This window comes from Dendrobates tinctorius, unplaced genomic scaffold (assembly GCF_039654945.1).
Source record: "Dendrobates tinctorius isolate UK_male_01 unplaced genomic scaffold, ASM3965494v1 ptg000010l, whole genome shotgun sequence".
NCBI classification, from domain to species: domain Eukaryota; kingdom Metazoa; phylum Chordata; class Amphibia; order Anura; family Dendrobatidae; genus Dendrobates; species Dendrobates tinctorius.
The window spans coordinates 9,581,034-9,595,319 of NW_027361678.1; the positions used below are offsets into that span (position 1 = coordinate 9,581,034).

At 41.6% G+C, this 14,286-nt stretch overlaps 1 protein-coding gene across 3 annotated transcripts in view; it reads left to right on the forward strand.

Moving 5' to 3' along the window:
• The window catches only part of LOC141098617 (cytosolic phospholipase A2 beta-like), a 65,213-nt gene extending 53,864 nt beyond the window's left edge, over window positions 1–11,349 (forward strand). For all 3 annotated transcript variants that reach the window (XM_073586588.1, XM_073586604.1, XM_073586594.1), the window contains 5 exons: window positions 3,625–3,732; window positions 6,532–6,738; window positions 8,618–8,784; window positions 9,755–9,941; window positions 10,916–11,349. In XM_073586588.1, coding sequence (XP_073442689.1) covers window positions 3,625–3,732; window positions 6,532–6,738; window positions 8,618–8,784; window positions 9,755–9,941; window positions 10,916–11,130 — 884 coding nt within the window. In that variant the 3' untranslated portion in view covers window positions 11,131–11,349. The remainder of the gene's footprint in view (window positions 1–3,624; window positions 3,733–6,531; window positions 6,739–8,617; window positions 8,785–9,754; window positions 9,942–10,915) is intronic.
• The last annotated feature ends 2,937 nt before the right edge of the window (window positions 11,350–14,286 follow it).

Below are 14,286 nucleotides of genomic sequence, written 5' to 3' on the forward strand. Positions count from 1 at the left end.
GTTTCTCCCTCTCACAGCTGGCAGAACACACACTGTTCAAGTTTACAAGTCCCACACTTTCCTGGTGTGCTCCCTCTCCACGCACATGCTGAACACTGAAAGCTCTGGCCTTCAGCCACGTAAGCCCAGACCATGTGACTCCTCAACCATGTGACTGGTCACATGATCCTGACATCACACAGGTCCTGTCATGACTCTGCAGGTGGAGATACGGTGAACCCCCTCCAACCCGCTCTATGGAGGTCCACTAAAACCAGCCCATAACGTAACCTCATTTCATCTTCTCAACACGTAGTGTGCTGGAGGAAACAACTCTGGTTTTATGTCACTGACGCCATCATGCGCAGTGACCCGTATCTACCCTCTATCCCTTCACCAGTGACTCTGTCACAATACATACTGTATTTTTCAGACTATACGACGCGCCCGACCATAAGACGCACCTAGGTTTTAGAGGTGGAAAATAGAAAAAAATTTAAGCAAAAAATGTGGTCACGGCGCACTGTTATGGGGGGTCTTCTGCTGACACTGTTATAAGGATAATGTCCCCCAATTCTGTACTAATATCCCCCATCCTGGTATTTATGGCCCCATCCTGGTGGGTATATATGACACCGCCATCCTAGTATACATGGCCCCCATCCCCTTCCTGGTATATATGGCATCTCTTCCTGCTATACATGACCCTTTTTCCCAGTCCTGGTATACATGGCCCCCATCAAGCTGCACACATAAAAAAATATACTATTCTACTCACCTTCCCTCTGCTGCCTCATGGCGTCCTGGTCTGATGCCAGGGGCTCATTTCAGCGTGTAACAGCGCATGACATCACTGCCATATGCCCCCACACTCCAAGGTCAGCTGCCGGAATATTCAATTCTTGCCACGCCTGGAACCTTGGGAGAGGAGAGCAGTGAATATTTATCTTCTTTAATAGCAGGCACACTGTTGGACCCAGCCGCCGGCTCCTGCTGAGTCTTGGCGATCACGTGTGCCCCCGCTATTAAAGAGAATGAATATTCACTGCTCTCCACTCCCATAGGCTTGGGGAGCAGTGAATATTAATTCTCTTTGATAGCTGGCACATGTGATCGCCCAGCAGCTTGCAGGAGCCGGTGACTGGGGCTAACAGTGTGCCTGCTATTAAAGAAAATTAATATTTAATGCTCTCCACTCCCATAGTCCCTCCCACCTTTCAACGTCAGCTTCAGTGCATAGAGATGGCAGGGACTATGGGCGTGGGGAGCAGTGAATATTTAACATCGGGCACACATGTGAAGTGAAGCAGCCGCAAAAAAGTGCGCCTTATAGCCTGAAAAATTCGGTACATCTGAAATACAGAAGATTACTAATGCATAATATAAATAACAGAGAGACAGTACTGTGCAAAATGTTTTAAGCTCATGTGGAAAAATGTAGCAAAGTAAGTGCTTGCATAAAATAGATAGTTAATGTTTTTTTATTGCTTAATAAAATACCAAATGAAAAAACAAAAAAGAAATCTAAATCACATTAATATTTGGTGTGACCACCCTTTGCCTTCAGAACAGTATCAGTTCTAGGTACTTGCACAGTTTTTGAAGGAACTCTGCAGAGAGGTTGCTCCAAACAGCTTGGAGAAGTAACCACAGATCCTCTCTGGATGTTCTTCCATGTACTCCCGGACAGACTGGATGGTGATGAGGCCAGGGCTCTGTGACGGCCGAATAATCACTTACAAGACTTCTTCTTCTTTACACTGATGATGGCTCTTGATATTGGCTGTTTGTGTGGGGTCATTGTCCTGCTCCGGTATAAATTTGGAACTGATCAGACTGATTCCTGACGGGATTGAATGATGAATAGTTATCTGCCTAAATTACTTTGCATCATTAATCTGGACCAAATTCTCAACTCTATTTGCTGAAATGCAGCCACAAGCTGTTCTTCACTGTTCCTGTAGACACTCGTCATTGGACATTCCTTCAGCATTTAGAAAAACTGCCTACTGTTATAGCCAAATACTTCACATTTTGACTAATCAGTCGATAGCACCTGCTGCCATGTTTTTGCCCAGTTCCTATGATTTCATGCATAGCTGAGTCTTGTTTCCATGTAGAAGGTTTGATTTTTGGTCAATTCCTCCATGAAGACCACTTATGGCCAGTCTTCTTCATACACTATATGATGCAGCTGGGTACATCTGGTTTCTGCCAGTTCTGAGTTGATGGCACTGGTTGACACCTTTTGATTTCAAAGGAAAGTAAGGATGTGTCTTTCGTTTGATGCACTTAGTTTCCTGGGCTGATCGATCACTGCATCTATGGTCCTAATCATTGCCCATTTCTTGGTACAGACATCCATCATGCAATGCTATCAGAGAGGCGTCTGATTGGGTCCAAATTTATTTTACAGCTGAACACCGACCCCAAACATACAGCCATTGTCATTAAGAACAATCTTCAGTGTAAAACAGACATGAAGTCCTGGAAGTGATGTTAATTGATAAACACTTCTGTTTTTTTAAAGCATTTTTACTTTGCAGGATTTTTTCACACCTGCCTAAAATCTTTACACAGTACTGTAAGCAGAAGCGGTTATGACTAATGCTTGCCTTTATTGTAGTGCAGCTTATATACTATGTACAACTCATTCCGCTGATGTATATACAAGCTGCATCACTTTTTATTGTAACCATTTGTACTTTTATAGTTCTTGTATAACTCTTTTAATAAAAAGTTCCTTTAAAAAATACATAATATAAAAGTACAATCAACATAAAGGCTAAAATGGTGCAGGGGTAGAGAGGACCCTGCTCGCCAGGACTCAGTCTACATGGGAACGGAGGAAGAGACGATAACTGAGGAGGATCAGAGCTGCTTATTGAGTTGTGAAGTGGAGGCTGGATGGAAGAGTTAGTTTTTCCAGTTGTCATTTTACAAGGATAGATGTTGGTGGAAAGTCTGACATGTTAGGGTAGTGAGTTTTAAAAAATTCGGAGATGCACAAGAGAAATCCTTAGAACAATAGTGGAAGCTAACAAGCAGAGATCAAAGATCTTTCATGGACTGAAGGTTACGGGACAGTACGTTTTGGAAACATACTGTAGGTGTTGTCCACTACTGGTCAACTCCATATCAATGGTTCCAGGTTGCGGTATAAAGGAGCAAAAAAGTTTACTGACCTGGCAGACCAGAACCAATCTTCCACTCTCAGCCCTGTGTTTTCCGCCGATCTGCTGACATATAGATTGTCACAAGACAACTGCAGCTAATCCGCGGCCACTGATCGGCTGCAGCCTTCACGGGACTGTACATGCAACTGAATTTCATCAGTGTTTTGGATCTGATTCTCATCCCCTTTTGATTATTGTATCTATTTTAATCATTTGTGTCTTTTTTTCTCATTTGAGAAAAACATGACCGATGTTTTGCAAGCATCACCCAGGATTAGTTTGTGAAAAACAGACAGCACACTAATGTAAATCAGATGGCATCCATTTGATTTTTTTTTTGTGGATCTATTTGCTTGAATGGGCAAATTTGATCCATAAATTGGATAACAGAACATATATATGACACGTGAATATAGCCGTAGTTGATCCGCACTGCTGTAATGCTTTGTTTGTTCCTCTCTTTGCTCAGGATTATGGAGTAACATCTTTTCAATAAACCTGATGGACGCCTGGTATGCAGCTGTGAGCTCTGAAAATTTCTGGCACATGTTTACCAGGGATGCTGTGCATGAGCTGGGTGAGTATGTGCGTTCTTATAAAATAAGCTTTCAATTTGTTTACCGATCACACTGAATTAATTAATTAACCTTTATATATGTAGTCCATGTGTAGCGCTGCCACCGCGCTTATAGCCTCGCAAAGTATTGCTATAGAGTTCTGTCTGTTTCCATTTTTTTTTTGCATTTAGTGTTTGACCCATTATAGAGCCTTGCGACATGGCTGGGTATGTCTGCCAAACCAGGGTACCCATCTGTACACAGCACTGTTTTGAAGATGCACATTAGTGAAGTGTACAGATCTGGTTGGGTGGTAAGGTGCCTTATACCCCTTCTCAACATCCGCCATATGTTTATGGCAGGCTTGTGCACCTATAGTATACAGCGGGGTCAGGAACTGAGGCCGGTCCATGCAGCGCCTGCCGGTAATGGCTGTGTTTTACTGAGAGTAACTGTTAAGATTGGACCTAGTTACAATTACAAATGACAGGGGCATTTAAGGGGGCATTTGACAGGGGCATTCTCTTCAGAAAACTATTAGCTCCCTGCAACGCAATTGTGAGATGCCAAAGGGTTATCATAGCAGCTAAGAGCTTATTTAAAGGGAATCTATCACCCCTTTTTTGAGATATCATATAATGATATCATTCAATTGTGTCACATAAGGATTCTCTTAGTACTTTTGCTTCCCCCTGACCCCGCACCTTTTATGCATAAATACCTTTTTTATATCGGTTCAGATGTATGTAAACTGCCGCTGTCCGGTCCGATGGGCGGGGCTTATTCACCTGCTCCCCCCTCCCTGTCATGCTCTACGCATTTCTTCTTGTGTAGAGCAAGACAGGGAGGGGGGGAGCAGTTGAGTAAGCCCCGCCCATCGGACCGGACCGTGGCAGTTTACGTACATATAAAAAAGGTATTTATGCATGAAATGTTCGGGGTCAGGGGGAAGCAAAAGTACTAAGAGAATCCTTATGTGACACACAATTGAATGATATCATTATATGATATCTCAAAAAAGGCGTGACAGATTCCCTTTAAGGCTCCAGTGTCTTCCATGTTAGGACACCTATGAAGCCTGTGTTAAGTCTATTGATTCCAATACTACAGTATTGCTGTGTATTGTATCCCTTAGGCGGTTAATAAAAAAAAGTGAGACAAGTCTTTGGGAAAATCTGCACATAGAACTCAGTGTACCCAGAATAGACATTGACATGCTGTGATTTTGAAGCACGCACCGCAGGTCAATTTACGCAGAGTTGAAAAAAAAATTGCACAGTAGGCATAAGATTTCTATGAATCCCATTCACTTTGATGGACAGTGAGGTGTGTTTTTTGATGCAGCAAAAATATGCAGAGTCAAAAACGCACCAAAAGCTCATCGTGGGACGGGTCTGTGTATGTGTGTGGTACGTACCTCCTAGCGGAATAAAGCAATTGTGAACAGGTTCAATCATCCATGACTGTATAATATACATTCAAAAGTATATAGCAGCACTTTTCATAAATTGGTTAAGATTAGTACACCTTGCTGTGGCTGGTGGGCTCATGATTTGATCAATTTGTGAGCTAAGTACCTTAAAGTATATAGCAGTAATGCAGTCTAAATTTCATATATCGTGTATATATGTGTGGCTCTCCATGTTGTATGCATGGCTCAACCCCCTCCCATTCTTGTATGCATGGCTCACCCGCTTCCCATCGTTATATGCATGGCTCATCCCCCCTCCCATTCTTGTATGCATGGCTCACCCCCGTCCCATCGTTATATGCCCAGCTCACCCCACCATTCCATTGTTTTATGCATGGCTCACACCCCCGTCCTACTCACCCTCTTTGTGCCATCCCTGCATCTCCTTCCTGTCCCTGCATCTGCTTCCCGGTGCCGGCAGCTCTCCTGTGCTGATCGGTCACTTGGTACCGCTCATTGAGGTAATGAATATGCGCTATGGGATTGGAGACGCATGCATATTTATTACCTTAATGAGAGGAACTGGCCAACGAGGTCACTGTGCTCTTAGGAACCTTGAGTACTGCAGAAATTCTTTTGTAACCTTGGCCAGATCTGTGCCTTGCCACAATTCTGTCTCTGAGCTCCTTGGCCAGTTCCTTTTGACCTCCTGATTCTCATTTGGTCTGACATGCACTGTGAGCTGTGAGGTCTTATATAGACAGGTGTGAACCATCTCAAGGAGGATCACAAGGAAATGGACAGCATGTGACGTAAATATGAGTGTTTAAACAAAGGGTCTGAATACTTATGGCCATGTGATACTTCAGTTTTTCTTTTTTAATAAATTTGCAAAAATTTCTACATTTCTGTTTGTTTTCAGTCAAGATGGGGTGCAGAGTGTACATTAATGAGAAAAAATGAACTTTTTTGAATTTACCAAATGGCTGCAATGAAACAAAGAGTGAAAAATGTAAAGGGATCTGAATACTTTCCGTACCCACTGTATGTGGGGGTCATTCAAATTCAACTACAATTTGCCTTACAAAAAAAGCAAAGTGTCTTCCTTCTATATAGGCAGATGGAAAAATATAAAACGTTATGAGTTTGCGAAATGTAGAAGAGAAAAAAAAAAGGAAAAATTGTTAGTGTCTCCAAGGACCTAACGACCTGACCTAACGCAGCTTATTGGAAGTAAGTTTCAAAGAAAAAAAAATAATGTTGAACTTATTCCCTAATAATCTGCACAATAACCATAATTTATTCATCACATTGACTGTAAAATGGTGGTTGGGGTCGAGCTCAGTCCATTTGCGGCTATCTCTGGATCGCGTAATGTTTAGGTTTTTTTCTGTTGTTGTTTAAACAGATGATGATGAAGAAGAAAATTTGAGGAAGAGGAGGTCATCGTCGTCAGGTCTGTCCACACGTCTTGTTGAACCAACGAGCAACTTCAACCGCACAATCAGAGACATTTTAACTAGTCGTCCTCTTGATGGGGAGCATCACAATTTTATGAAAGGATTGCAGATGCATAAAGAGTATTCCACACATGAAGGCTTCTCTACATTTGATGGTAAGTGAAGGATATTTAATTGTACTGAGAATGTATCCAGAAGTATCCGGCTGTGTATCCTGCCAACGGAGCCAAATCTTACAATGGAGCAGGGCTCCGCAGGTAACTCCACCATTACTTTTGTTAGTTACCCCCTTATTCGTTAGTAATGATGGGCACAATTTAGAAAACAAGACAACAGCAATGTTATTTATTGCGAATGGAAAAAGTCAAATTGAAATCCTAATTCAAAGTCCCCAAAGATCTTGAGACAACTCTCCTAGGTCAGTGCAAATATATTTGTGATGTTTAGTCAATTACACTGTTGTACCTCCTTCTTGGTAATGGTTGGTGGTTAACGTCCAATATAATAAATTCAGTCTCCCCTCTTTTTAGAGTGTTGCCTCTTTTTATTTCCTTTTTTTTATTGTCTGGTTTTCTTTGTGTGCCATTTTCATGGTTTAAGACTTTTTGATGTCTGTATCAGTCATGATCACGTCATTCATCTAATGTGTTCATATGCGATCACATGTTCAAGTCCTCTTGAGTAAAGTTGAGCGAATTTTTCAAAATTCAGTTCAGATTATGATCGGCTCCCAATATTGGTTTTCCAATATTTGCTGAACGTCATTGGCAGTAGAAATGAATGAATGTGTTCGGAACCGATCACCAAACATAATTTCGGCACGAATAGGGTACCAATATGGCAAATTCAGATTCGACGTCCGATTCCGAACTTATTCGCTCAACTTTACTCTTGAGGGACTAAGAAACATTGTAAGGAAATGTTTTTAATTAAAAAAAAAAAAAGTAAAAAAAAAACAACCTGTCCCAACATTCCAGTTTTCCTCAATGAAAAAATTATAGTTTAATCTGGGAAAAAAATAAAATACGGTAGCTTAAAAAGTGACATCTGTAATGACACTATGGCTTTGATTTATCAAGGTGGTCTTAATAAGGTGGCGGGGTGGAGCTTGCATGCCTCCTAATGATTTAGCGTTAGTTTTATGATGACACAATGAAGACATCATAACAGAACACAACCTACGTACCGTATAGGGGGAAAATTGTGCTGAATTTGCTTAATAAGCAAAAAATCTGAATTTTGGATAGGCTGGTCTATGAAATGTATGTTGCTGTTTTGACTTTAATGAAGTTTACTCTGCCCTTTAGATAAATTGTGCGAAGAAATAACTGTATATACAATAAGTAATCTTTATTAGTCATAATATTAGAATAAACATGATAAAAAACACTTAAAAATAGTGATGATTACTGTTAAAAACGTACCAAAGAAGATACAAAAAGGTGTCAATAATCCATCCAAGATGTGCAAGAGATGTATATACAAGTTTTATGATAATGCAGCCAAAAATATATATATATACAGATAGGACAAAAAATATGTCAAACATATAATAATCAGTTGGTAGGGTCACATAATCAGTTGCCCAAACAAGTCCACCTGCTAGTTATACTAGAAAATAACGTAGCCAAGCTCTGCCTGAAGGTAACTGATGTGTCACCCACAGTAAAAAGTTGACTGTATATCACATGGATGTAAAAAAATACATATATTATGGTATAGAGACAGAAATATTTGCCAATATGAGTGATATATACTAAAGTATAAAAATAAATATAAATGTGGGTGTGAAGTGAGGTGGTGACCAATAAATATAAGACAATGGTAATAATGCGTAAGCAGACTGCATTATGTGTGTTATGCACCTCCACATTATCTATATAATAAGATGCTATTTGGTAAATAACCCATGATGCTGTACCTTTGCGCCATACTCATGTTTCGCCGTGGCTTCTTCAAAGGGGTGATGGATAGGCCAGTCTATGAAAAGTGTGTTGCTGATTTGACTGTAATGAACATTGTTCTGCTATTTAGATACAGAACTGGATAACTCTCCAAACTATCTGACACCGTCTGCTGAAGAGCTTTGCCTTGTCGACAGCGCGTACTACATTAATGCCAGCTTTCCGCCACTGCTCCGGGAAGACCGCAAAGTTGACGTTCTGCTGTCATTCGACTATGGATTATCAGACAAGTTTAAAGTAAGTAGAGAAGGGCAAACTTTCAATTGCTAGTAAACTGCTTATTGTAGACCTGTAGAATCCAGATCGTCCCTGGGCCGTGATCTCACTAATTCCTATTTAAGGTGTCTCTGTCAAAAGATAAAGGTGTTTTAAACAAGGGCAACTATTAGATGCACATAATGGTAAAGTACCAAGAAATTCCCCCAATAAGACTTTTGTGGGACGTTTGCCGTTTTTGATCTCCATCTTAAAAATCCTTTGTGAGAATCATTCTGAGATCTTATAAGTCAGATTTTCCTTGCCAATCATTAGTCGTTCAGACTTGTAAGCATTGTCGTTTTGGGAGAACACCTGCCATCTGCCGATATGATTTTCAGATGCATGTCAGGAGTGTACAGCCGCCGCGCTCTTATAAAATCTGGTTGTTACGAATTTCCCATTCAGCCATATTGGGCATCATCTAGAACATGACCTATTGGACAATTGATATCTTCATCAGCAGAGTGGGAGCATTAGGGTGCGTTCACATTGCGTTCTTGCCCACAATCATTGGTCCTGGTGATTGTCACATCAGAACCACCCCTCCACCAAAAAAAAATGGATTGGTCCATATGCGCTGACGGGGCATACACCATGTTGGTGCCGACAGTCTACGTGCATTATTTTTGAGTGTATACACCTAGTGGAGGCGGACACTCAGACCCTGTATACTACGGCTGAGTGTCCGCCCGAAAATGATGCACATCAGAGTGCACGTAGCTCCGTTATTGTCTACGGACCCGTCAGCAAATATGCCCGAATCCCATTTTGCAGGGGGGTTCGGAAGCAAACCCTGATTGGACCCACAAATGTGGGCAAGAGCACAATGTGAAAAGGGCCTTAGCAATTTCAAGAAGAAATGACAGAAGCGCATAGCCGATGTGATAGATAGCATGTGACCAGCTTTGCTGTATTATTATATTGACTTTTCAAATTCCTTTCATTTCAGTCTGTGCAACGGACCAAGGAGTACTGCAGGGATCATAACCTCTGCTTTCCTAATGTAGAAGTGTGTGAGGAGGACAAAGCGAATCCAAAGGAATGTTATGTCTTCCAAAACTGTGGTAACCCCAAGTGTCCCACAATTGTGCATTTTCCTCTGGTAAACGACACGTTCAAGCTCTTTAAACATCCAGGTAAGTTACCCCCCCGGCTCCATGAATACATATCGGTGATATTCCTTGGAATAAAAAAGTTCTAAAAGGTGTACAGCTAAATCAGATGTAGGAAGCCTCATGTCAGACACGTCTCTGGTTATCTATCTTAGGAAAATCCTATTCTTTGTATCTGATAACCTGTAATCATCCCAGTATAGTGAAGCGGGCCCAGAGACTGTCTGCCTAAATAGTTTAGCTTCACAAGGGTTTTGGCATTCTGTATTGATATAGAGAGGGACATGGTGTTAATGGACAACCCTACTTAAATGTTGCAAACACATTGAGCTAAAAACAAATCGGTCACCATGTTTATGCTACGTAATTGGGAATAGCAGGATGTAGGGGCAGAGACCCTGATTCCAGTGATGTCTCAATTGTTGCAATTTCAATAAAATCAGTGTTTTTTTTAGCAGGAGATAGTTACACGACTAGTTGTCTTGTGCCATGAAGTCCTGATGCTCTGTGTATCCTTGCTCACACCACTGATTGGCAGATTTCTGTTTACACTGTGCATAGGCAAAAAGCTCCCAACCAGAGGTGGTGGCAGGAAGACTACATGGCACAAGACAACAAGACTTGTAGTGATATAATCTCCTGCTAATAAAACACTGATTTTATTGAAACTGCAACAAGCTTCACAGTAAGTGACACATTGCTGGAATTAGGGTCTACATTATGCTGCTCAAAAATTATATATCAAAAATTTGCTGACAGATTCCCTTTACAGGATTGCTCCACTAGTTTTACATTGATAACCCATCATTTAGATAGGTAATCCGATCAGCCCGGGTTTCGGCACCACCACTGCTCAGCTTTTCTCGGTGCACAGCTACTGTCAACATCCGGCTACAATTAGAATGAATAGGGGGGGATGTGCAGTACAGCCAGCCTCTCCCCCAGCTGAGGAGATTCTCATTACTATTAGAATATCTACTTTTAATTTTTTTTCACAGGGGTTAAACGGCTAACTGAACAAGAAAAAGAAGAAGGATTAGTAGAGTTGGATGGCAGGTCGCCATACAGGCTGCTTAATCCAACGTACAGTGAGGAAGAGTTTCACAAGCTGATCAATCTCACAGAGTACAATGTGGAGAATAACGAGAAGATGATCCTGCAAGCATTGCGCGAGGCCATTACATGCAAGCAGACCTGCCAGCCCAGAGTTTAGGAATCGCAGGAGATGGAAGTTACACGTAGTTTTCCCAAGATCCCCAAGTTATCACCCTATCCAAAGATCCTAAGAATTGGGTTCCATGTATCCTGTTTGGACTGGTCCAGTTCGGCCGACACGCCAGTCAAAGTGTACAGTATAGGACTGGCAATATTTTTTGTATCTGGGAATGTGTTTTGTAATGAAAAAAAAAATGCTGTGCTGTTGCTGCAAAATCTACATCAGTTCCCCGCAGACTTCACCTTCTGCACTGCAAGGAGTGAAATCAGCAGAATAAATTGGCACACTGCAGATTGTAAAGTAATGGAACAGGTCAATTAACATGAGGATATATATACCGTATATACTCGAGTATAAGCTGACCCCCCCTAATTTTGCCACAAAAAACTGGGAAAACTTATTGACTCGAGTATAAGCCTAGGGTGGGAAATGCTCCATAGAATATTCCCCCATATGGTGTCCCCAGAAGAAGCTCCATAGATTGTTCCCCCCCATATACTGCCCCCATAAGAAGCTCCATATTGTTCCCCCATATGCTGCCCCCATAAGAAGCTCCATAGATTATTCCCCCATATACTGCCCCCATAAGAAGCTCCATAGATTGTTCCCCCATATGCTGCCCCCATTAGAAGCTCCATATTGTTCCCCCATATGCTGCCCCCATTAGAAGCTCCATATTGTTCCCCCATATACTGCCCCCATTAGAAGCTCCTTAGATTATTCCCCCATGTGCTGCCGCTGCTGCATGTAAAAATAAAAAAAATGACATACTCACCTCTCCGTCGCTGGGTGTCAGATTCTCACCTGTCCTGAGTCCATGGCTGCTCCCCGCTATCTGCCACGTCATCAGTCAGTGACGTTCAGACTGCAGGGGGCGCGGCGCGCACTAATCAAGTCACCGCGCCCTCTGCTGTCTGAAGTCACTGACCGATGACAGACAGCAGCAAGCAGCCATGGACGCAGGACAGGTGAGTATCGCTATACTTACCCGTCCTGACGCTGTGTCTTGAGCCCCCAGCTTCTCCGCGCTCTCTCTTCCTGCCTTTAGCGGTCACGTGGTGCCGCTCATTAAAACTCATGAGTTTTAATGAGTGGCACCACGTGACCGCTGAAGGCAGGAAGAGAGAGCATGGGGAGAAGCTGGGGGCTCAAGACACAGCGTCAGGACGGGTAAGTATGACCTGACACCCCCGCCCCCCTCCCCCTCCGACCCCCTTTGTATATGACTCGAATATAAGACGAGAGGGGGACTTTCAGCCCAAAAAAACGGCTGAAAATCTCGGCTTATATTCGAGTATATACGGTATATACTTTTTTTTGCAAAATCTCATTCACTTTGCTTGCAAATACTGCATACTTTCTGTTCTAAAACATCTGCAGCTAGTCCACCACATGTGAACACACACTATAAAAAAATTGTTTTTTGTGTTTTTAGGGGGTTTTTTAAACAAAAATATTACTACATTTGTTGATAAACTTTTTGTATGTGTTTTTTTTGGACCAATAAAATTTGACAAATTAAATAGCTGTTTGTCACAAACGAATCGCTCGTCTGCATGTTCAATCCTCACAGTCTACTCTATTAAGGTTTTTTTTTTAGTTTTTCTTATGTGTCCTAGGTTAAATTTTTAGGTGCTGTTATATACTTAAACTGGTTAATTGTTTCAACAAATATTCTTAAAGGGATTATTCCTTTTCAGAAAATATTGGCTCTAGGGTGCGGTTTTGTATAAAAGAAAAAAAAAAATGCACGTAACTCACGGTCCAGCGGTGAAAATCTACCACTGCTTCCAGTGTCGACAGCCAATCGGTGAGATCAGCGACTGAGCGTGGCAATCCGTCCACACTGGTAGATCCCCTGAGCACACAGATTTACTCTTGACGTGACATCAGTGCCAGATGCCAGACATCGGGCGCAGCAGTGAAGACTCAATCGTGAACCCTGACATGTTTTTATGCCAAACTGCACCCAGAGACCAATATTCCTTGAAAGGGGACAGACATACCTCCTGAGGAGACCGGCAGAGCATTATCATTTTAACCATATGATGATATATTTCTGCAAACATAGCTGTGCAATATGTTGTCTGTAGGGTTTAGGTGAAAAGGTTTGTTATCTTTTTTCCTTTTCTTTTATACATTTTTAAATATTGCGCTATTTTAATAATAGATGGTTGATGCCTTATGTAATTTACATCAACATACAAGACAATTTTCATATAACATACCAGCCTGCTCTATAAGTAATGAAAGAATTTTCCTAAGGAAAAAGATTCAAGAAATAACTAGACTTCGAAGCAGGAGACACCTACATGTTTTACTGTATGGATGATGTTGTCATAACAAGCAGTGAACCTCATCTATGGATGGACAGGACACCTCCTTACTGTGTGTAGGAGCTACTTTTCCTCATTGCTGCTCGGTGGCCGGATTAGGTAGGAAATTAGATAGTATATACAGTATATTAAAAATATAGTTGCAGTCTAAATCAATCCTGTTTGGTTGGATTTCACTTGTATTCTGAATGGTGCAAACAAAAAGAAAAGCCAAGCAGAACTTCATGACCATCACAGATGTAAAGTAAATTGGCTGCGAGAGAAAATTCTTGGCTAGAAAGACGATGTATGATATATAATTGCATTATTATTATTATTACTACTATCTATATCCTAAGATAATAACTAGATTTGAGTGAAAAGATTCGCTCTGCACCGATCCGACATCCTGGGCACCTCTTACATCGCTCTGTGACGTAGTCATGACTAGTACATGCGAGAGGCACCTAGGATGTTGGTCACAGACGTGACGACTTCTGGTCTGACTTTAATGAAGGGCTCTGACTAGATCCTGGACCAAATATCTTTTGATCAACTCTACCAGTGACAATTGGGCTAGAGCTATGCGGTAACGTAGGTCTCATGTCTAGGGATGGCAAGGCGTCACTGCTACAGGTGAATGGAGCTTAATTGCAACAAAGTGGTAGGTTGTCGCAAAAAAAAATCCTATTGGGTCTGATTTTTTTTCTTTCTGGAACTTGCAACAGTCACTTGTATTGCAGAAACTCATAGCGATCTTTGGTCGTGTGACCTGTGTCGCAGTGTAGCACCAGTAAAGGTGTAAAGGTAAAAATAAACTTTGCATTTGTGTCTTGTT